The 26683-nt window shown below is 35.0% G+C and overlaps 1 protein-coding gene across 1 annotated transcript in view; it reads left to right on the forward strand.

The window, feature by feature from the left end:
• The window catches only part of LOC128200600 (lachesin-like), a 128784-nt gene that overhangs the window by 67904 nt on the left and 34197 nt on the right, over nt 1-26683 (forward strand). The window contains exons 4-5 of the mRNA XM_052894541.1: nt 15928-16135; nt 26084-26245. Coding sequence (XP_052750501.1) covers nt 15928-16135; nt 26084-26245 — 370 coding nt within the window. The remainder of the gene's footprint in view (nt 1-15927; nt 16136-26083; nt 26246-26683) is intronic.

Below are 26683 nucleotides of genomic sequence, written 5' to 3' on the forward strand. Positions count from 1 at the left end.
TTCTAAACTGCATAAAAAAAGTATGTTATACATATAGACATACGCTCATACGTGCCACCTTTTTCCTTTCCGAACAATACGTAAAGACCGAAATCAAATTTTACATGGCTCAGTAATATTCAGCAGTCATAGAAGTTCTCTTTGCATAGAATATTTAATACGTTTGATATATCAATACGTTTCTAGTATTATTATATTTGTACATTATTTGTTTATATCAAATTTTTCTAGTTTGTGATCAGTACGTGTGTAATGTAATGAAGATGAAAAGAAACTTTCAAGTAAAGCAAAATATGAGTATGAATATAGACGATTACAATGGTGGAAAAAATGTAAAGAAAAAAGTTATTTTTATGAATGATAATATGGTCATAAAGGAATGAATACTGAAACAACTTTAAATGGAGATAAACAAAAAAATAAGACATAATATTATATTATAGAAAAATTGTTTAATATGATGCCCACGCCCACTTTCTCTCATAGTAGAGATCGCCACCAACATTCCTGAGTTCACTCCGTATCTTTGAGCCTAGATGGTCGCGTACAGTGCAGTTTCAAAGATACTTCCTCCGTGAAACTATCAGTTTATAAAATGAGCTCTCTATCATGGTTTTTCTAAGAGACTACAGCATGAGGTTTTCCAAAAATGGAATAAAGAGGTTTCTTCAGGGTTGGGAATGCGTACCAAATGCCCCTGATTTTGCAGGCGTTCATAATCTACGTTAACTGCTTACCAGAAGGTGGGAAGTATTTATGTTTGCTATCTCAGTAATGCAAATAAAATATTGACTCCAAATGATAATGGAATTATACATATAGATGACATGCAGACGATTTTTTTTTTGTACAACTCACAATGGCAAACAAGCTGACGGCCCACCTGATGGAAAGTGATAACTGTCGCCTATAGATATAAGCAGTCCCTATGCGTTGCAATTCCTGAGGACTCAGGTGTTATTCCTCTGTACTCAGTAAATGCACGCCATATCCCACCCTTCAAACCAAAACACAGCCATGCAAACACAGCTGCTTCACGGTTGAAACAATTGCTTCACGGTTGAATGAGACAGAGGTACCCAAGCAATCGACTTTTGTACAAAGTCTCCCTCTGATAATGATGAAATAATATAGGATACATAAAGGCAAAACAAGCATCTATGATAGAATGATTTAATGATTTAGAAGTACTTATATACAAGTTTTATTCTAACAAAGATGCTGTGAATTAACATATAAAGGGTGGGATAATGTAAAAAAAATACGTAACCCAATATCAGTTCCTACAAAACGTTTACGTTGAAACGAAATATAAATAAACTCTTAAAAAGATATTAAGGTATCTCTTCTAAAAGGGCATCATTGAAAATCGATTTAATAGATGGGGGCAAATAAAACTGGGTATATGGGTAGCCAGTGGCAGCCCGTTCACCCGGGACCCTAATCAAATATACCTTAACTCGACTCGAATTGACTCACTTTTACAGCCTTACAACCGGCACGGATTATATATTTTTCCCTAAGTGATTTTGTTGACATAAAGGTAAAACTGGGCCTCAATAAAACAAATTACTTCAACTGACGCAGAGGTGGAATCTAAATTAATTTCTTTTGTGCGATAATCTACCAATATTTAAATCCAATTCACAGGTGCCCAGGATGAAATCTTCAAACGGTCGCTGTAGTTACGTATCAGTTATTGTATTTTATAACAGTTTGTAAATCGCAATAAAAGGTAAATATAATGAAATATAAATAATAATGTTTTAAACTAACATTGTAAAGAAGAAGACCCTACAGTCTTAAGAGATATTTTGCCTTGCAGTTTGCGTGTTCTACCGCTTGTACAACGTACCTTCTCCCGTCGTACAGCTCACCGTCAAGGGGTAAAAGGGATTCTTAATAATATAGACTGAGAATCCCATTGCTAGCAATATACCCAACCAGGTCGACCTCTGCGGTTCGCCTTGGAAACTATCATGGTTAATTCCTGATGAATTCATCATGATGGGCTAACTGGCCTGTTTTCATTCTCATCGATCACCCTTCACTGGTGCTCCGCAAGGAATCCCGTTAGCGCAGGCGGGGTTACCATACCATTTTCACCCATTAAAAAAAAAAGCTCACCGTCGATAAGGAGTTCACTCCCATACCATAGAGCCCACACTCCCATACCATAGAGCCCAGATAATCGCGTACAGGGCAATTTCAGAGATGTTTCCTCTCAAGAATGCTCAAATTATGAAATGATCTCTATGTCTATTCTTGTTTGTGTGCTGTAAGTAACGCAAATAAATTATCTATCTATCTATTTACTTAGAATTCTGTAGGTATTGAATCTGATACAATTGCAATGTACCAGATGGAGACTTTGTACAGAAGTCGTTTGCTTGGACACCTCTGTCCCATTCGTGTTTCTACCGTGAAGCAGTTGTGTTTGCATGGCTGTGTTTCGTTTTGAAGGGTGGTATATGACAGTGAATTTACACGGTATAGAGGAATAACATCTGAGTCCTCAGGAGTAGCAACGCATGGGGGTATCATGGGCAAACAGTATACTCTGTTATGTCCATGGTACTGCTCATATCTATAGGCGACGGTTATCACTTTCCATCAGGTGGGCCGTCAGCTTGTTTGCCATTCTAAGTTGTATAAAAAAAAATTGTATTTTATTATTTTAAGACGGCGATAAAATTATTATGATATTATTTATGTATGGGATGGGACTACTTTCGTTGATACAGACATTCCAAACCGAATTTGTTGGACATAAAATGTTGAGAACGCGCCGGGACGTACCGTCAACTCAGTTACAGACGTATCACGAGAAATACAGTTTAGAGATTAACTTTTTAACGATTGCGATTCTTTTTGAGGTCGCAACGGGTGGTCTGTGATTGTAGTTGCTCGTATTGTTGGATCAAGTCGATTAGTTTGTTTTACAGTTTAGTTTGTTTAGATTCGTAGTTATCTTTATTTAATTGGATGTAATACTTCATAACAAAGTTTTAATAAACTCAAACTTAACAAGTCTATAGCCATATGGCGGGACCATACGGTTATAGCTTTGTAGAGAATACGAGAGTGAAAGAATACCCTTTCCGTTCCAGTGGGCGTCATAAGAGATGACTAAAGAAATAGACTAGACTATTAATCTAGAAATAGGGAACAACGTCCCTCTTAAATCATTACCAAAGCCTAACTGCGGTTGCCAATCTGCCTGCCAAGCATGACGAGTACTAGTGAAACTAAAGAGAGGCATATGCTCAGCAATGGGAAGTAAACGGCTGATGTAATGATGATATGATGACGCCAATCTTGTTAGCATTCGTCATCATCATTTCAGCTTTTAACTGTCCACTGATGAACATAAGCCTCCCCCTCAGGGGACTTTGCCAGTAGGTAGGTTCCTTTTAGGTTTTGTTAAGATTACTACAACTGAAAAATACTTGCTTTTTTTCGTAAATCGTCACTACATAATATAAAACAAAGTCTCTGTCGCTGTCTGTCCGTTCCTATGTATGTTTAAATCTTTAAAACTACGCAACTGATTTTGAAGCCGTTTTTTTAATAGATAGAATGATTCAAGAGGAATGTTTATATGTATAATACATGCATATATACATAAAGAAACACTGATAAATTTAGAGGTTTCTAATGTGACGTGATATAATGTGTACTCGTACGAAGCCGGGGCGGGTCGCTAGTATGATACATTAAAAACACCCAGACCAATACAACTAATAGTTTGTACTGTATGGAAATCGAATACGCGAATTGAAAGATAATGCGATTCCACCGCTACGCCACCAAATGTGACAAATTTCAAAACTATAAATAGAAGATCGTAATGGTGAATCTTGTAATTACAAGACCAAGTTAAATATATATATAAAACGTAACTGGATTGTTATTATTAACATCATCTCGTTAAATCCTTTAATGGGATGGCTTTGCTCTTGTTATTCTGGTGTCACCTTGGGAGTGTTAAAAATAAGTATCCTTTTAAATGTAAATTAGCAAAATTTAATAGAACACTTTCAGATTGTGTAATAAGAAATAAGTTAGACACAGCTATGTTCGTTCTTCTTTAAATAAATCACGTATAATTTCCTAATTATCTTCATTATTTCAGCCGTTAACTGTCCACTGCTGAACTTAAGCCTTTCCCATAAGGGGAGTTTTGCCAGTAGTTGCCACGCTTGGCAGGCGGGTTGGCGACCGCAGTTAGGTTTTTACACATGTTTTAAGAGGGATGCTGCTGCCCATCCCTCGGCCACTGAGTTCTCTTAGTTGCCTCTTACGACAGTTATGGGAAAGAAAGGGGTGGCATATTCTGTACTGAGAGCACACGGACGACCCTGAAATACGAGGTGAAATACTTTTCTATAAATGAAGCCTATACCATTCAGTCAGCCTTTTCCAAAGTGGACGATAATGCCCTCTTATGGGCGCTGCAGGTCTAAAGGGGGGCGGTAAGAGACTCAGAAAAAAATGGGAGCGTTGTGTAGAGACTTGGGGGGTGATTTGTTGATCTTAAAGTAATAGTGGTTTTTAAGTAGGTGAAAAAATATGGGGGTGCTAAAAAATAATTTATTCTCAAAGTGGGCAATAGACAAAATAAGTTTGGGAACCTGCTTTAGATTAATAGTATTCTTACGATCACCATAACAGCAAACAACTGTTCACAGCTGAGCAAAGACCTACCCCTTGAGAGGTTTTGCTAGTAATGACCACGCTTGGCAGACGGGTTGGCAAACCCAGTTGGCTTTCGTGATGTTTTAAGAGGGGCACAACTGTTAATTTCTCGACCTTTAAATTCTCTTAGTTGCCTCTTACGATTCCCATGGGAAAAGAAGGAGTAGCCCATTCTATGTCAGGACCACATATCTAGTAAGATAATATTCTTATCTGCTATGAAAATGTTAAGCACATAATTCCAACTAAATACATATATTAACGAATACACGTACGTTTCCAAAACGCGGATGCTAATATCTACTTCTGAGCGAAAGGGATTGTTAGTAATGGAGTTCATTAGGCCCGTTGCTAGCAATAAACCCTATCAGGTCGACCTCCACGCGGTTACCCCTGGAAACCATCGTGGTCAAATTTAGTGGATTTCATCACGATGGGCTAACAAGCCTGGCCTGTTACCATTCCATTCTCAGCCAATAAAAAATATCTACTTCTAAATAGATAAATAGACAGACAGATAAATACTCTTTATTGTTCCCTCCAAAAGATTACAATAGTAAACTTATTATAAATATAAACAATTACAAGAAATGATCGCAGTGTTAACTTAAATAAACTAATAATAATTATAAGTAATACACATATGCTTTATAATTATAGTGTTTATTAAATTAATTATTTATTTATTTAAGTACATTATACAATAAACATAAAATATAACATATCAATCTGTATAAAAATAGTAACACATAATTAAACATTGATAAGCGTTTAATTAAAAAGCAAAATTAAATATAAAATTTATTTTTATAACTATAAACATGCTCGTAAATTCGTACCCGAATGTCATGCATTTTCGTAGACTATCGCCTTTGCAATTATTGCAGTTATTTCTCATTTACGTTGGAATTTCACAAAACCCTTTCCTATTGAATGCGCACTTTGCTTAAAGGATTTCTGTTTAAAATTTTAAAGATCTATAGTTATCCAAATATCACTAATAATAAATGGTATATTAATTTCACCAGAGGGAGACTTCGTACAAAAGTCGTTTGCTTGGTCACCTTTGTCCTGTGTTTCGGTTTTGAAGGCGGGATATGGCAGTGAGTTTATAGGGTACCGAGAAATAACATTTGAGTCCTTAGGAATGGCAACGCATGGGGGGTATCATGGTCGAAACAGTATACTCTGTTATGTCCATGACTCACGTTTATAGGCGACGGTTACCACTTTCCATCAGGTGGGTTGTCAGCTTGTTTGCCATACTAAGTTGAATAAAAAAATTGTATTTTACATAAGGAATACATTATATTTTAAATACATAAATAAAGCCTCTTAAGCACGATTTTACTGCAAAAATGTGACACAATTCCAATTCCAGTATCGCTGTTGGCGGTACAAGATTAGATTGAATGTATTAAAATGAAAAACAATTTAAAAATATGAAACAAACAGCTAAAGGTTCAGACAAAGTTATGAGGCGCAACACGAGACACGTAGGGGCAAAGTTGTCGTAATACGCAGGATAAAGCGTCGCGGTTTACTTGAAATTGCCTCTAAGTATGTGGTGGGAAATAAAAAGGGGGTAAAGGAGCTTACAGGGGCTTTGCGCGACTTGCGAGAGGCAAGTTTTCACGGAGTTATGCCTCTTTCAGCTTGTTTGTTCACGTGCCATTTGCTAGATGATTAAGTACAGGATTACAATGATAAAGTTTATGAGAAATGGGTGCGATATAGCCTGTGATAGAGTTTATTATCTAGAACCTCGGATATTGTAATGTCTCCCTTTAATTGTACCGCTCGCTCTTAAGTTTCATCGAGCACGGACGGCACTAAGATGGTGCGGATTATAGTTGTGACAGGAGAGAAAATTTAACTTTAAAGCTGTGTAAAATTCACAAAGATATTCCAAAGTAGGCTAAAAGTTATATAATTTCATTAAAATATTATGAATACAGGACTTAATACCTAATTTAACAGTGAAACGACATTAGGGTTACCACTTTGAGTTAATTAAAATGGGTTATTGTATTATTTTTGATACTATTATAATAGTTAATTTAAGATTGTGTTCCACAAATAAAAACCAGGATCAGTAGTGACAAAACTAGTTATTTTTATTTTAAAACCAAATTTCAACACCCATTTTGATAAATTTATTTAACCCTATCTGTAAGTATATCTTTTCATATAATAAATAAACTCTTTATTGTGTACAATAGGCATGTATACAAGGAGTATTTATACAGAATGTGCATATAGAAAAGGCGGCCTTATCACTAAAAGCAATCTCTTACAGACAACCAACCAATTTATCCTCCATCTTCTTTTTGTAGTCGTTTCAAAAACAATAATTATATATGCAATTGTATTTAGATAATTTTGATAGTCTGTCGATGATAACGTATGTTCAGGATATTAAAATTATGCCATACGGAGCCATGAATTATAAAAGTACCTGCTAGATTTTGGTTGTATATATATATATATATATATATATATATATATATATATATATATATATATATATATATATATATATATATATATATATATATATATATATATATATATATATGTATATATATATATATATATATATGTGTGTGTGTATATATATATATATATTATATTTTGAGTTAAAATGCCTATGATGTTTTAGTATGTTTGTTTTAGATTGTTTAAGTATGTTTAATTCTACTACAGTAAGATTATAATAGTAATTGTAGATCGTTTACCAGAGGGAGACTTTGTACAAAAGTCGTTTGCTTGGGCACCTCTCTCCCATTCGTGTTTCAACCGTGAAGTAGTTGTGTTTGCATGGCTGTGTTTCGGTTTAAAGGGTGCGATATAGCAGTGAATTGACAGGATATAGAGGAATAACACCTGAGTCCTCAGGAATGGCAATGCATGGGCGAAACAATATACTCTGTTATGTCCATGCTACTGCTCATGTCTATAGGCGACGGTTACTACTTTCCATCAAGTGGGCCGTCAGTATGTTTGCCATTCTAAGTTGCATAAAAAAAGAGATATGAAGGTAATTCCAAAAATATCTGGCACAGCATTATTCTGCTATTATTTCACATCCAAAGACGTTCATATATATTATTTTAGATAAGCCCTCAGATTTTATACCATTCTATGTTGTAAAAAAACATTAGGAAGATATATTTTTTAATTTAGGATGCTATAACTTTATAATTTTATTACCAATATATTATATAAGTACTATTTGTTACCAACATATATCGAAATATACATATATAAATAAATAATCCTTATGCACATTATACATTGTATTCTAGTCCTAAACTAAGCAAAGCTTGTACTATGAATGCTACATAATTGATAATATACTTACTTCTTTTTTTTTATAATTTAAAATAATAGTTATGTATTAGACGAAGAAAATACCCAGACCATTGACCTCTGAGGAATTGTTCGGATTGACACCTGCTGCTGATTTTCACCATCGTACAACCCGGCATAAACTAAAATTTCATCCCAACCATCTAGATGAGTGGCGGTCTTCCACAGTGCGTTTTTCAAGGCACTTTCTTCTACGCACAACCACTCTTTGGAATCAACTTCCAGCAGCAGTATTTCTGAACCGATACGACAACATAACCTTCAAGAAAAGAGCATATTCCTTTTTAAAAGGCCAGCAGTACACCTGCAATGCCGTTGGTGTTGTGAGTGATCATGGGCGGCGGTACTCACTTACCATCAGGTGAGACGCATGCTCGTTTGCCCCCTGTGTTGTAAAAAAATGACTAACACAAACATACACCTATACTCATAAATACAAATGCTTTAATAAAAAATACATTTTTATAATCTTTTAATACTATACAAGACAGACTTTCTTTGTAAGTAAAAAAATCTATCATAAATCCATCCATCAATTTGCATTGTAGTACAGAAGCTACATAATAAAATATGCCCAAATAAATTTGAAGTGAAAAGAGGCAGTATGAAAATCTGACAGAGGGTTAAGTTCTGAACTCGGCTATTCCTCTAACTTTCATATTTCGCATGTAATTTGTTGACCCCAATGAGAAATAACTGAATTAAAACAGCATCGTTCCACGAATTAAGCAATTAAGGGTGAATATTTAGGATAATTCCTTTACAGAGTCCCACGTTGGGCGCCAAAATAGACTTTTTTCATTGTCAGTAATTTTGCATTGATTAATGTTAACAGATATGAATATATTATTAAGTTCTTAAATAAAAAAAAGCTTTTATATCAATTATATCGTCATAATCGTAGAATACTGACGGATCTATATATGTAATATTTGTCAGATCCGTCAGTATTCTACGACTGTGACGATATGTAACTATTATAATTGCGATTATATAAGTAATAACTTGTATTCCTTCTTTTTTTATTATTAAACCTTGAAGCATTGAAAACTAAGATATACGCTAATGTAATACGCTGAGCCCAAATAATTATTTGAATAAGGGTAGGAAAATAATGACATATACATATGCAATTTAAAGATATAAAGGTATTGAACGCTTCATACCATTGAATGTATTTAAAAATACCAGTCAAAAGTATGTTTGATATTTCACTTAATAAAAAGTCGTACCGATATTTTCAAATGGAGATAATCTCTTCAACTGCAATTCATTTAATGGAATTCAATATGTTTTTTTCATCAAAACCTTCGATGAAAAATATGAGTCCTATTTATAAAAAAATATTATTTTAAACACCATAAGGATTACAATTAATATACATCCAACTCTATGTATAGTAAGTTAATAAAAACATTGATTTTACCAGAGGGAGACTTTGTACAAAAGTCGTTTGCTTGGGCACCTCTGTCCCATTCGTGTTTCTACCGTGAAGCAGTTGTGTTTACATGACTGTGTTTCGGTTTGAAGGATGGGATATGGCGTGAATTTACAGGGTACAGAGGAATAAAACCTGAGTCCTCAGGAATGGCAACGCATGGGGGGTATCATGGGCGAAACAGTATACGCTGTTATATCCATAGTACTGCTCATGTCTATAGGCGACGGTTACCATTTTCCATCAGGTGGACCGTCAGCTTGTTTGTCATTCTAAGTTGTATAAAAAAAAAAACTCCGCAAAATAATAATCAATAAAATTAATATATTTATAATTCAAATTAATAAATTTAATACACTCGCAGATCACAGTTTTGTATACACAAATAATTTAAAAGTTAAAAATTAAGAACACAAAATCACGTGTCTACTAATAAATTTTTACTTTATGACTAACAAGATTTCACTTAAAAAAAATTGTTACAACAAATGTTACACAATTAATATTAGCGCAAAATAAACCCCATTAATTGCGAAAATAAATATTGAAGCGAACGAAAATATATTATAACAACATATAAAATAAAAATATAGCCGAATCAACAGCCTCTTTTACTAGTCGCTTACAAATCGAATAGTATACGTAATCTCATATAATCATAAACGTTTCCTAAACACATCAATCATGGATTACTTCGGTCTTATTGATTCACCTATTGGCGCCCGACGTGGGACCTTTTCAAATACATCATAACTGTCTCCCCTACTAATAGAGTGGAGGTGCTCACAGCCGGCGTACTTATTACCGGCCGGAATCGTGCCACAGATAAATTATGACGTCATTTAATCAGGCATCCAGTTCTTGTTAATAGATTATAACTCGGTGATAATTTATATGATTTATGAATATATAATTGCGTGTAATTGTAAATAATATTTGTATTTTTTTTTTTAATTTCTGATACAACGTGTAATGTGTAAGTTTGAAGAGTATATTTCGTCATAGTCGTAGAATACTGACGGATCTGACAAATATTACATATATAGATCCGTCAGTATTCTACGACTATTGCGATTTATATATAAGGTGGTGTAATTACCAAATGGATACACCATTTTTTTTTCTGCTGACTTAATAAAGGAGTTTTTTTGTTTATTGTTAAATGTTATATTATTATATATGAAATTAAGTACTAAATAAATATTTCTTTCTTTCTTTGTAATTGTTGTATGTTTGTTACCTCATAACACCCTCACTTATAAACCGATTTGGAAAGTTCTTTTTTATTTAAAAAGATATACTTACACATTGGTCCCATAGAAATTTTATCAAAATCGATACACTAGTTTAAATTAGTTTCTAAATAAAAAAAAAAAAACTGGATTTGTCACAATTTACGTTGATTTTGTTTGTAGAACACAATTTAATTATTTGAAGCATTCGAACATACTTGTATTATATATACTTGTAAAAAAAATATACCTACTAAAGTAAAGGCAGAAATTGAAGTAAAATAATTTATTTCGACCCTCAAAGATTATTGTAAGTTTACATCAATCATAATCATGTGTTTTTTATACATTCATTAATTCGATCTGCAAACAAGTGTTGTATCTGAATACCAATAAACTTTGAGTTAGACAAAATAATATTATTCTTAACTAACTCTTAGTTACATTAATATTTATTTACTAGTAATTCTGTTTGAATTAAATTACTTAATTATTTGAAAATTATTAGGACGTCATAGTACACAATATGTTTTTTTTTTTTTTAATAAAGCCAGTTATGAGCCGTTTTGATGATTTTTGTAAACCAAAAAAATTATCCTGCACTTATACAGCACCGAGTGAAGCTGATTTTTTTTTTAATATTACCTAAGTATGTTATGTAAGAACTAATTAGGGGATATAACGTATTTAATTCGTTCAATCGATACATGAAGCCTATAACCTAATCAGATATAAAGGTACAAAAACAGACATAGTGGGAGTAAAGTTGAGAATTGTCGTAAAATATGCAATGTATTGACTGTTGCGCAGTGCGACACTGCGATACAGTCCCACGCTGCGGTGGCGGCGGGCAAAATTTAACGCCGCTGCGACTTTGTCAAAGTAAACAGTAGTGCGTGGCTTCCCAAGATTTAGTTAGTTCGTAGATATGTTTGTGGTATAGCTTCGCGCGCTTTACCACTTATCTGCTGTCTACGATGAAGTAATTTGGAATTGTTTTGTACTTAATATTCATTTGTCTTACTAATATTATAAATGTGAAAGTCAGTTTGTTTGTTTGTTAGCTTATAATAGGTTTACAGATTAGGTAATGAAAAGTGGGTGATTTGTTAGCTGTCAGCTTATTTGCTATTCTAAGTTGTATAAAAAAAAAGAAGAATATAGGCCACTTTTAATCTGGATCAGAAAACATATCCGGCGAAGTTGCAGGTACAAGCTAATAAGATAAAAATTGAAATATATGAAGTGATTGTTTGTTTGTAGTATTTTACTATACAGTACAGTAAGGGTGGGATATGGCGTGAATTTACAGGGTACAGAGCAATAACACCTGAGTCCTCAGGAATGGCAATGCATTGGGGTATCATGGGCGAAATAGTATACTCTGTTATGTCCATGGTACTGCTCATATCTATAAGCGACGGTTACCACTTTCCATTAGATGGGCCGTCAGATTATTTGCCATTTTAAGTTGTATAAAAAAAAATATCTTAAATTATAATAGATAAAGTTCTTAAGAAAAGAACGACCATCATAAAAAATCTATCTTCCATTATTTTAGTTTCCTACAATGTTTTGTGGGTTTTTTTTTTATTTAACTTATAACTTATAATGGTAAACAAACAGGCAATCTATCTAAAGGAAATTGTTACCAGAATACACTGTTTTTTTTTTATACAACTTAGAATGGCAAACAAGCTGACGGCCCACCTGATGGAAAGTGGTAACCGTCGCCTATAGACAAGAAAAAGTTTTGCTGTACAAAAGTTCAGAAAAAACATACCTCGTAATTTCATCGGGCACAAAAAATAGACTATCACTGGCAATTTGGTCAGTCGACCTTTGCAAGACAACAAATTTTGAAAATTGTTAACATTTTCACGGACACTAAACGAGTTCACGATAGAAATTTAAAAATTTAATTATCACTACAGCTGTAGCCTTTGAAATGAGCCCTAGAAGAATGCTACCGTCTCATTCTTTCTCGATTGAAGTCCACGAGACAGATAACAGTCCTCTCTTTAGAACGTGAACGTGACTACACATAAACAAAAAAGTCGGAGCTGTTCAGAATAAATTGAACAACACTCGACATATTATTTGAGGCCGCATACAGTGGATTGCGTCGGAGTAAAAAAAAATGATATAATGATTTCAATAGAATGAAACGATTTCACACTCAAACCGAGTTATGTCTCTAACCACCCCATCTAGTATCGATAGCCTTGATAGCACACATGATATTTAACACATTGTACCTTAACCGCTGTACCTGTATACCAAATTTCATAGTGATTTCTTGACCTGCTGAGGCGCTAAAAGGTAACAAATAATCTAACTTATTGTCATATTTATAAGTAAGGATTCGTCTTTATGAGTATCTACTGTTTGTATTTTTTTTATGGGTGAAAATGGTATGGTAACCCTGCCTACGCTAACGGGATACGCTGGCGGAGCACCAGTGAAGGGTGATTGATGAGGATGAAAACAAGCCAGTTAGCCCATCATGATGAATTTATCAGGAATTAACCATGTTAGTTTCCGGGGGGAACCGCGAGGAAGTCGACCTGGTTCGGTATATTGCTAGCAATGGGATTCTTAGTTTCCATTACTAACAATCCCTTTCCCCCCTACTGTTTGTATTAGTCTGGATCTTTTCTATATATAATATTAGATATATATTAAAAATTATTCAGTATTCCTATTAATTGCCCAGTATACATAGTACAAAATCTGCTTAATAGCTCGCGCAGACCAGGCAATTTCTGTACATTAATAAAATGTCTCTTTAAATTGGTGTTTTTTTTTTACAAAGACTTTTACGTTTGACCAGACGCCACAAGCCTCAATACACATCACTACTCGTGTGTGGATATTAGCTTCTTGTACCAATGATTTTGGCATACAAGAGGGAAAAAAAGACCCAAATCTTACCATCCAAAACTACCAAGATACCAGTCACCGAAGCAATGATTTTATAGACTAGAAGGAAGTTACTACCGGTGATGATTCCGGGGAAAAAGGTCCACTCCGAGGCCTCTACTCGAGTCCTTTTAGGAGATCTGACAAAATCAATGACGACATCTTACAAAAAGGCCCTTAACGTGGCTCTATCTAGCTTCTGAAGCCCGAATCAAATGACAATCCTTTTAGAAAAATCCTAATATGACTACAACGGGTCATGTACACGCCTTACAGGGAATCAGGTATGAGCCTCGAAGCTCTAAAGCTTATTTCTCGGACTTAATCTGCGTGGGCTACCACCCACGAGTCAATAATATCTGGCCCAGTGGGACAAAGCGATATTATTATAAATAATACTGGCTGGGACTCACCGACCATCTGAAGCCCGAATCAAATGACAATCGGTTTATAAAAAATATAAATATGACTTTGAAAATGAGTTTTATGCTAGGATACTTAGAACACCCGGAATTGGTATCCAAATGTTTAGTGTCTCAGCATTAAAACCTAATATTTTATTCTACAAATCATATGGTTTACATAAAAGGAAATTGTCTAGTGCATACAGGCTTTTCTGTAAGGTGGAGAACACGTTAATACACATAATTCACTATTCATTGTGGTGGTTCAAATCCAATTTCCTGAACTGTTACAGTTAAATTTTACTCCCGGTTCAACTGCACGGCCAGTAACCTTTGTTGTATCGGTTAATATTCACGTTCAAACCAGGTGCCGGTTGTAAACTTTCCGTTACAGAAATGAAATCTTTATTGTTGCTATAAAACTGAATAAATCCTAAAACGTATCTAGCTATCTAGATTTATTGACGTGACTAGACCTTATCTAGATGCTTTGGTTACATTTAAACTGAAAAGAAAGAATAAATTACGTGGCATCTTATCGATTTCAGTGAATGAGTAATTCTATGTTGAAATAAAAACCAGACATGAATAAAGGACTCTTTAAGTAGAATCTTAAAAATAGAGAGCTTTTATTCTTCAAACTGAAAAAAGGGTAATTGAATTTATTAAATGATTTATCGCCGAATTCGAAAAGAACTTTGTAAATTTTTGTGTAGTTTTTAATAAGTATATTCTTCAAACATGTTGTTTCAATACTATATTTTCGTCAAGTCTGAACCAAATCATAGGTTTACAATCGGCAGCATTTATTCTCATCTCATTCCTATATGTACTTGTTCATATTCTCACTATTGGGGTATTTATTTGCAAAGATTAATTGTAACTTTCTCGACCAATCGTTTATATACCATGTAAAATCTTAAAAACAGTAATCTACGAATCTGATAAATGGATTTAAATGATTTTTTTTTAACCCATTCAATGCGGAGAGCGCGCCAGGGCGCTCTCCAATGTTATACGTTGTGACGGCAAGCGCCTCGAGGCGCTGTCCCCACCCTTACCCAATGACGGCGAGCGCTCCGAGGCGCTCGGTTTCCTTTAGTTTCAAACGTGCTTTAGACCGTTCCAGTCACTTGTGGAAGCCCGTTATTTACTGGCAGTCACTCCTAACAATTAACTAAGCCATATACGTAGAAAAAGTTGTGCCGTCAGTGACGGCCGTTTATGAAAAACTAAGCCGTATACTGCATAGGGATCTCAATATGGCCGCCGTATTGAATGGGTTAATATATATTTTTATGTCCAACTTTAGACACAGGATTGTTTCCTGATATGTGACCCTCAATACTTTTTATGATGTATAACAATGTGTGCCGAGTTAGCTATTAAATACACACAAATGGCAAACTAACAAAAATATTTTTTTCCCCAACTAATCTTAAGGCATAATAGATATTTTTGTAATTTTAAATTACAAGATATAGAGGCTTTACATTTTTCTTCTCATGTATGGTATATTATAGGCATTTGCCTAGTTGCCACATTTGGCAAGCAGGTTGGCAACCGCAATTTGGCTTTTGGTAATGTTTTAAGAGGAATGCTGCTGCCCTTCTCCCTATCATAAGCTCCCTTAGTCTCCTCTTACGACACCCACGGGAAAGTAAGGGGGAGCCTATTCTATACCGGGACTTACTCGGCTTCTTTTATACAGCTTCTAATATATATGATGCTCTTTAAATCTATAAAACATGGTTACCACTTACCATCAGGCAGGACGTTAGCTTATTAGCCATTCTAAGTATTATTCGAACGCACTACTAAGATTAAATTAAATTAAAACACAACACTGTTGGTCGAACAGGTGGCGTGGATCCACATCGATCGTCAGATGATCCTGACGATCCACAGGCATGTCATCACACGGCTGGCGAGGTTCAGCGTATCCCATGACAACGCCATGACGTGGCTACTGCACGTGAGTCAGGTGCAGCAAGAGGACCGCGGCTACTACATGTGTCAAGTTAACACCAACCCCATGATCAGCCAAGTCGGATACCTACAAGTAGTTGGTAAGCTTCTCTTTCTTTAACCACCACACCAAAAAGGAATAAAAATATATATGTAAACTACAGAAACAAAACCACTCTGATGTTATCTTAATTCTTCTTCTTCTTCTGTTTTGTATCGTCATCATATCGTCATCAGTTGTTTACTGTCTACTGCTAAATATAGCCCTCCTCCGTGATGGGGAGTTTTGCCAGTAATTGCCATATTAGACATGCGGATTAGCAACAACTATCAGACTTTGGTGATATTTTAAATAGGCCATTACTGCCTATTCCTCACACGCGTAATACCTCTGGTATTGCAGGCGTTCATAGGCTACGGTAACCGCTTACCATCAGGTGGGCCGTATTCTTGTTTGCCACCTCAGTGGTATAAAAAAAAATCCTCGACCATTCCCTTAGACGCCTCTTACGCTACCCACAGTTACAAACGGGATGAAAGGGGTGGCCCGTACTATGCTAAGACTACACGCAAGTAATATAAAATAAATAGATATAATATGTTCATATTCTAAAATCGAAAATAAAAATAAATATTCTCACTACATTCCGTAATTGGGCAATCAAAGATATTTTTTTAAAGGATAATTATGAAATGGCAACTTTGCCTTGCACTATCGATGTACGCTGACAGGGTACCAGTGAATAATGATCGGGGAGGATAAAACAGGTCAGTTAGATGAATTTACCAAAACTAAATCAAGACATGAGGACTTTTTTTTATACCATAAGGTGGTAAACATGTATGAAACCCATCTGATGGTAAACGATCACTGTAACCACGTAAGCTTGTAACGTGCACGTCGCTGACCCTGGAAAACCCTTAAAATACATTTTTTAAAGGACCCCGTATTGTAGTCTCTAGGGAAAAACTCCGGCAGAGAGTTCATTCCGTAGCCTGAGCGTTTGCTGGAGGAAACTCCTTTCAAACCGCATTGTACATAACCATTTAGATTGAAGCATGTGAGAATGAATTCCCTGTCGATAGCGAGCGGTGCAATGGTAAAAGGTAACTGTGGGCATAATTTAGAATAATTTCTCAGAACACAATCCGTTATTCAAACAGTAGAACACACAGAGGGAAGCAAAGTCTTTTATTTAAGTTTTATTTAATTTTGATAAAATTTCTATGGAACCAATCTGTAAGTACCAGAGGGAGACTTTGTACAAAAGTCAATTGTTTGGGTACCTCCGTCCCATTCGTGTTTCAACCATGAAGCAGTTGTGTTTGCATATCATATAGCGTAAATTTACTGGGTACAGAGGAATAACATCTGAGTCCTTAGGAATGGCAACGCATGGGAGGTATCATGGACGAAACAGTATACTCTGTTATGTCCATGGTACTACTTATGTCTATAGGTGACGGTTACCACTTTCCATCAGGTGGACCGTCAGCTTATTTGCCATTCTAAGTTGTATAAAAAAAAGTATTTTTTTAATAAAAAATAATACACATATAGGTAAATTACAGCTGAAAGTTTCCTTCTTTTTAAATTTGGTTGAAACATTGTAACTACTGTATACAAACAAAAGCATCACAAAATATTATTACACGGCCCAAAAGAATTTCGAAATAAATTCCCCAAAGTCTTTATCCAAATTTACTAATTCAATTTTAACCTAATTGTTAATTTAAATTAATATTTTCACCAACCCTTTGTAGGCTAATATTCTGGATGAATTCATAAAAATACAGCGAGAGGAACTTTCAAATAAGAATAATAAAATATTGATAATGAAGTCCATGTTGTTTCGGTTCGTTTCTAAAGAAAAACTTTTAATTACATCCCTACAAATTGAAAGGTAGTAAGCTTCCTTTATTGTGCTTCTTGATGGGTACAAGTAATTGCTTTCTCTACTCTACAAAAGTAATCTACAATTCTGGTAGTACAAACATACCGGTTTTGTACTCGTTCAATTTGAAATACTGAAAAAAAAAGAAGATAATTGCGAAGAATAAAAAAAAATTGTTGGGAACATATAATCTTTTAAACTTTTTTTTTTTATTTATTCTAACTGAAGTCTTTTTATTGCTTTATTATGGTGAAATCAAAATCTTTCGAATCCCATTAAGAGCATATCTAAATATATGAGTATTCACTTAAAAATAAATTGTTAAAAATAACAAAACACGTCTAACATACTACGACGCATCCAAATATCGAGTTAGTATTAGAGGTGTAGATTTATCATTGGTTTTCAATCCATATACTATTTGGGAAAGATGTACAATTTTACTGCTAGAGTAATAATAAAACTTCTCCTCTTTATTCATAAAAACGTCAAATATCTCGTAAACCTATTTTAGCTTTTTAAAGGTTTTATCTTTTTCTAAAGTGACAAAATAGTCTAAGAGTTAAAATGAATTTGTAAGAGGTTCTAATTTTTAGTTATAAGTAAATAATAAATAAATAAAAATTATTTTAATTCCAGTACACTCAATTATAATAATTTTAATTAGTCATTTTTAAGAATCATTATTTAATCATATTATTTTATCGCATAGTCCGAAATAAGCACGCACAACCATTCTTTGGAATTAACTTCCAGCAGAAGTATTTCCGAGCCGATACGACAACGTAACCTTCAAGAAAAGAGTATATTCATTTTTAAAACGGCGGCACCACACCTGCAATGCCGCTGGTGTTGTGGGTGATCATGGGCGGCGGTAGTCACTTACCATCAGGTGAGCCGTATTCTCGTTTGCCCACTGTGTTGTAAAACAAAAAATACAATTGCAGCTGAAAAAAACGGGCATGAAATTTAGCTGTTGCTTTTTTTACAAAAGTTTAGTTTAGAAAAGAAATAAATATGTGAATGGATACGATATTTATCATAAATTTCATACAGATACAAGCTACAATCAATTGTAGTAGTCCTGAAAAGAGCAGTCCCTACAAGAAGCACCCATTCACGAATATGACGGATGAGCCAGCCATCATTGTATCCAACGATATTATAGGGAGCTCAAAGACCCACCCCACCAAGCCAAGCGTTTAGGCATTAGTCTTTGCCTTGTAAATCGTTAGATCTGTATTGCAACTAAATCAACAGCTTAACATTTGTATCGAATCCGCATCAGCTCCGTCAAACTGTTTGCCACTTGTTAATGGCTAATTGACGCGTCTGCAGCGCCGCCCGCCTGATTTACATAGCGAATTACAAGTTTACTAGCAACTTGCTCGGGTTGCAGCTAAAAGAGCAACTTCCACTTGTCGCTTGATGAATTTAATATTAGTTTGTAATCCAATATACATCGATAGAGAATGGAATACTCCTTCCTTTCCCGTGGGTGTTAAAGGAGGAGAAGTTGTTCGAGGAACGGACGGCAGAATCTTTTTTTTTACAACACAGAGGGCAAACGAGCATGCGGCTCACCTGGTGGTAAGTGACTACCGCCGCCCATGATCACCCACAACACTAAAGGCATTGCAGGTGTGCTGCCGGCCTTTTAAAAAGAAATATGCTCTTTTCTTGAAGGTTATGTTGTCGTATCGGTTCGGAAATACTGCTGCTCTCTTAAAACGCCATAAAAACCAACGTAGCAACTACCGGCATACCGCCCTTATGGGTGATGTATATGTTCGGCAGCCGATATTTTTATTATAACACAGGGACAAACGTGCGTACGACTCATGTGATAATAAGTGATAACTGCCGTTCATGATCACCCGTAACACCAGAGGCATTAAAATTCTACTCTCTCTTACTTGCTCTTTTCACGAAGGTAGCCAACCTTTTAATAAGAAATATGCTCTTCTCTTGAAGATTATGATGTCGGAACAGTTTTATCAAAAATATTTAAAGATAAGAAACGAAATTAAAGTTATTTTATTAATATGGCTACATGTTTAGTAGTGCATTTTTAAGGGAATAAATTGTCCAACATCAAAATGTTTTGTCACTGATGGAGCGACATTTTTATTTATACAACTTAGAATAGCAAACAAGCTGACGGCCCACTTGATGAAAAGTGGTAACCGTCGCCTATAGACATGAGTAGTACCATGGACATAACAGAGTATACTGTTTCGCCCATGATACCCCCCATGCGTTGCCATTCCTGAGAACTCAGGTGTTATTCCTCTGTACCATGTAAATTCACGCCATATCCCACCCTTCAAACCGAAACACAGCCATGCAAACATAACTGCTTTACGGTTGAAATACGAATGGGACAGGGATACCCAAGCAAATGACTTTTGTACAAAGTCTCCCTCTGGACATGAAACTTCACCGATCTTATTAGGAGGACTGATCTTAGTTCTTTCACAAACTTATATAGTCTCTTGACTTCGGAACAACAAATGCCCATAAACTAGTTTGGGAGCTCTTTCAAGCCCTTCCAAGACCTGTGTTTCCTGCCAAGTATAACATGGATTTCTTCAAGAGAAGTATGAAAAAATATTTATATCAGCCGACATGGCGTGGGCCGCAGATTAGATGTAATCTTGCGTGGGATCTGCAACCCACACGGATAGATTTCATTATCACTTACCATCAGGTGGCTATAGAATCAATGGGTCATGCTATTATATAAAAATAACAACGAGACCTAATGACCTGTAATCCGATCCAGCGTGCTATAAAAAATAGCACACATACCGGAACCAATCTGATGAAGACAACAGACTGCAGGATATGGACACAGTTTCTTGTGGAAAATGTAAAAACACGCGCTACAGTTCTCATACACTGCAAATATTTCTAGGACAGTATTTTCACCAAATTCGTGTGAAGGCACATTAAGATTGTGTTTTCATAAAAAAAAAACAACGGGAAAATGTAATATAATACAGAGCGGGAAAATCATTATTAGTAATAACAAATGACAAATATTTTTTTTTTTTTTTATAGAACAAGTTGGGATTTTTCTTTTATTAGTGGCCAGTTACATAGTGATTTTCTTGGTGGCCAATTATATTTTGCAGCATTCTAGTACATATCTCGACAAGAAAAAAATATAAATGAATGAATGATAAAATGAATTAAATTTATTACTAAATTATGGTTTAACAAGGTTCTCTATAAATAGGTCAATAGGTGTCCTACGTTAAAATATATTCTAAAGCATATCAGACAAGAGAATATTAATTATATATATATATAAGCCCTTTTACTCCGAATTCTCTATAACCCTAGTAAGACATATTTTCCCTTTCTATTTATTATAATATATCTCTCAATTCGGTGTGCCTCCTGGCATAGGCCTCCTCCAGCTCTCTCCACTGAACTCTATCCTCCGCCACTCTACTCCAGTAAGGCCCTAAAGTTTGACGGATGTCGTCTATCTATCTTATTTTCGGGCGCCCCTTTCTTCTAGTGTCTTCTCTTGGATACCATAAAGTTACTTGTTCACTCCATTTGTCAATTTCGTAGCATATGTCCTGCTACGTTGCAAAATTGACTGAGAATATTAATTAGTGGAAGATAAAAATTCCTTAGCAGCTTAACCAGTCAATGTCGACCAATGGATTTCTTTGAAAAAAATATCCAGTTAATAACAAAGCTCTTACAGGACGCTAATAATATTGACGTCACCTTGTGTACCAAAATAAATGTAATAATACAAACATATAATCTTTTTAAGGAGGTATTTTTCTTCTTGTTAACTAGAGAAGAAATTTTCAGAGTGATAAATAAAGACACTAAAGATTTAAACTACAGTCTGTATAATATAAAAATAAAAATGGTAATAGATTAGTAAAACGATATATACTGCCATAACTAATGAATTTGAAAATTGGTCCCTTCTGGCTGTATATAAATGAGCGCAAGTGGTACATACGCCCACGCGCCACGCTCCACAGTCATATGTTTATTTCGCCTTTCCCCTTTATTGCACAAAGAAAAATTGCCATACCAATATCCAGTGGCAGTGCTGTTGAAAAGCTAGGTTCTTTAAATTACATTGATACACACACTACCACATATCTGTATATAGATAGACACTAATTTATTTTCTTAAAATGTATCCTCATTCCCTCACACCTCATATTTCATTATCTAAATAGAGTTGTAAATTTATCTCTGTCTCTCTCTCTCTTCGTCCACTTCATTACTGAAGGTCGTGTCCTTGAAACTTGTCTGTTGCCTCTCTTATGATGTTACTCCATTTCGCAGATCGTCTGAAGTCTGATCGTCGACCTTCATTTGAAGATCGTCTTCAGCCTCTCGTAGGGCAGCTGCAATTGACAGTCCCGTAACGGCGGTTACTTGGTCCGACCATCGATTAGGCGATCGTCCGCGTGGTTTTTTCCCTCTATCTTGCCTACAATCATTGGCTTGTCCAGATTGTACAATTCTTGGAAGTATCCAAGAATATTCCTGTAGCGGACTGTCGAGAGTCTGTCGAGAGCGTAAATTTATATTTAAGTATAAATATTTTTTTTTAAACTTTAACGCACAGCGAAATATATATATATATATATATATATATATATATATATATATATATATATATATATATATATATATATATATATATATATATATATATATATTTGGCGGACTTAACACCGGACGGTGTTCTCTACTAGTCAACCATTGGACGATGGTTCGTTTTCGAAAAATTAATATATCTTAATTTTTCAAATTAGTAACCTCGGATTAGTAGAAAACAAAGTATTTGAAGAGTTTTAACAGCCGCTATATGTTTAAAATGAAACCACTTTAGGTTACTTTGTTGTCACATCGGACGGACAGTGTCCGTCTCCCAACACCCTTTTTCTCAGTAATGCGTATGCAAAGGTATGCAGCTAAAATTAATATAATACCGATATTTAAATTTACAAACCATTAAAACTGTAAAAAAAACAAATTTCTAAATCAACGCAATGAAAAGATATTAACGTTTACAGCGCATATTTTGACATTTGCAAGAGAACCATAACCTTTAGGGTAATTCTAGAATCAAAACAAACGAAAAGCGCTGACGTACAGCACAAATAAAGGTAAAAATCCGATTTTTTTAACTTTGAACAAGATATTGAGACCTATTAAGTGGTGGCCCCACTAGAAATCAGCGCTGCAGCAACACGTTACAGCTTAAATTGAGTGAAGACCATTTCAGCTGCTACTAGAAAAAATATGATTTTAATGTATAAATTTGTCATTAATATTTGTATGTTTTGTAGCTGAATAAATGATTAATATATATTATATTATCGCCGTCTGGTCCCGGCATAGAATGGGCCACCCCTTCCTTCCCTAGGGTGTCATAAGAGGCGATTAAGGGAGAGCGAGGTATGGGCAGGAGCATCCCTCTTAAAACATCCTGAAACGCCTAAATGCGGTTGCCAACCCGTCTGCCGAGCATGGCAACTACTGGCATATCTCCCCTTGTAAGGAAGGCTTATGTCCAGCAGTGGACAGTTAACGGCTGAAATAATAATAATTATTATTATATTGTTCATATTTACGGAAATACAATTTCAGACAGTAAAACAACGACGCTCGACGTTGAGACAGAGCATGAAACACGTGCTCCCATTGAGTAGCTCACGTCCCGACTGACATGAGTGTATTAGTTACAACTATAATCACGTTATTATTATTGACATGAGTGTCAATTCTGCCAGGTGTACCTGATTCCTTTGACAGTACCGTCACTGCTAACATCCTACATCAGGAGAAAAGGAATTGTTAGTAAAGCAAACAATGATGGGAGGGGGGAAAGGGATTGTTAGTAATGGAGACTGAGAATCCCATTGCTATCAATATACCCAACCAGGTCGACCTCCTCGCGGTTCCCCCTGGAAACTATCGTGGTTAATTCCTGATGAATTCATCATGATGGGCTAACTGGCCTGTTTTCATTCTTCATCAATCACCCTTCACTGGTGCTCCGCTAGCGTATCCCGTTAGCGCAGGCGGGGTTACCATTCCATTTTCACCCATAAAAAAAAGAAAAAACACTGATGGGAATTACTAGTAATAAACCCTGGTAGGTTGACCTCATTATTCCTTCTAGAAATTCATAATCAATTCCTCATAAATTCATTACAATAAGCCAAATGACTTGACTTTCTCAAAAAACATAATTTCTTAAAAATTTTCTTTCAATTAAAGACTTACATTTTTTTAGAAATAGTACCAATAAGCCCAACAACGTTAAAAGATAACACGTGAAATAACTTTATTCGAAAGATCAATAAGCGAAATTCTTCATAACAAAAACTCTCACGGGCGAACGATAAAATCGTGGAGAATTTGTCGAAATCAATTAATGAATGCGAATCGTAACCGTAAAGATTCGATAGCGGCCACAGGCCGACCCTCCGCAATAAAACGTAGATAAAAACAACAGGCTGCAACGTGCGAAGGCTGGGAAGCGACGGGGAAAAACCGCTTTATTTCCACTTAAAACTTGGTCGGAACAGCCCTAGTATAACAGACTGACTGTATATGTTGCGACCGGCTTGTGTATCTAAGCGGAAAACTATTTTTGTGACAGTTTAAAAAAAAACGGAACGCTTTTACTATTGCACTGGATCAATGTTTAGACAAATTGTAATTCATTTTTTTTATACAACTTAGAATGGCAAACAAGCTGACGGCCCACCTGATGGAAAGTGGTAACCGTCACTTAAAGACATGAGCAGTATCGTGGATATAACAGATTATACTGTTTCGCCCATGATATCCCCCATGCATTGCCATTCCTGAGGATTCAAGTGTTATTCCTCTGTACCGTGTAAATTCATGCAATATCCCACCCTTCAAACCGAAACACAGCCATGCAAACACAACTATGTACTTTATGGTTGAAACACGAATGGGATAGAGGTACCCAAGCAAATGACTTTTGTACAAAGTCTCCCTCTGGTAATTAATTTTCATTTTTAAAACATGACATTTTTAGAATAGAATAGAATAGAAACATTTATTGCCAGTAAACATACAATTACAATATAAAATATAAATAACATATACAAAAAGTGTCCCATACTAGGCAAAAGGAACCGGCTCAGCTGATGCTGTGAGTGTCCCAGCGCAATGTGAACAGCTGCACAGCGGTGGTTTTCAGTCAATCCCTCCTATATAACCTTATTCACAACGTAGGTCAATACCTATTTCTTTTTATATAGCTTGGTGTGTTAAATAAGTTCTCTTTTATAAAATGTAAAGGAATATTCAAATCCATATATGAATATGTAATTTCAACATTTGAAGAATCAATCTAGCAAAACTAGAAAATAACTGGTGACAATGGCTGTATAGGCTTAATACTTTTGCCTTCCCCGTACACAGGGAAAATAGAACCAAAAAAAAGTTAACGGTCGTAATTGGAATTCCGATATATTAATTTATTTGTTAAAAGAATTACGAGTACATACATTTCAATACGAACCCTAATAGCTCCTATTACTTTAATCCTATCACACCCAAAGATAATGTACTGCCATATTTAATACCACTTGAAAACAGAATTCTCAATTAGATAGAATTTTGTTTTTTGTGCATTTTACAATGTTCTTCTACTCCTGTGTTGGTTTCATATTGAAATATGCTCGGCAAAAAATGAGCATGTCGAATATTACGTTCTCTTAGATTTACGTTTACATTTTTATACATTAAAGAAATATATTATTATATTTTTGTCATAATTTTTGTAATGACTGTTGCACGTCAGTAATGACAAATTGTGTGAAAACATTATAATATTACCATATCACCTTATTGTACCAAATTTTTAGCAATAAAATGTATTAATTCATTCATTTATTCATTCAATCATTCACTACAAGGGCAATAGTCGTTAAATTATTCTAGCTACTCTTGCTTTTACAAAATTTGTCATTAAGCCGTTAAAATGACAATTGAAAATTAACATGGACAAGTTACATAATGAGATCATAGTTAATTCCTAATTTGTTGGAAACAATATTTTTGAATACTCTAAGTATATTATGTGCATTCTAAATTCAAACTCTGCTTTGTCAACAGTACCACCAAACATCTTAGACGAGGAAAGCACACAGTCAGCGGTGGCAGTGCGAGAGAACCAAAACATCAGCTTGGTGTGTAAGGCTGATGGGTTCCCAGCACCCAAAATCATGTGGAGAAGAGAAGATGGACAGCCTATATCCGTCGATAGAAGGAAGAAAGGTATTTTATCGTCAATTATGATTTTAAAATAAGTAACATTTGATTTAAAAAAAAAAAAGCAGCTCTCATTTATTAATTTTATTTTATTTTATATTTTTATAACTTAAAATGGTAATCAAGCTGACGATCCAAGTGATGGATGCCTATAAACACAAACAACACACTATAACAGAATAATACTTTAACCCCAATTGTACCCTTCATGAGTTGTCATTTACGGGAACTATGGTATCATACCCATAAATTCAAACCATGAACATCTATAACAGAATTTATTTTATTACCATACGCCTCCCTTCAAACTGAAGAACAGCCATGCAAAACTCCTAAAAGACAAATAGGCCAGAATTATCCATACAGATGACTTTTGTACAGATTTTTGTCTTCCTCTTTTATTTTAGTTGAAATATTTAATATGCTTACAACTGTAATCATTTA

This window comes from Galleria mellonella, unplaced genomic scaffold, assembly GCF_026898425.1.
Source record: "Galleria mellonella isolate WM207_F2 unplaced genomic scaffold, CSIRO_AGI_GalMel_v1 utg213, whole genome shotgun sequence".
Lineage (NCBI taxonomy): Eukaryota > Metazoa > Arthropoda > Insecta > Lepidoptera > Pyralidae > Galleria > Galleria mellonella.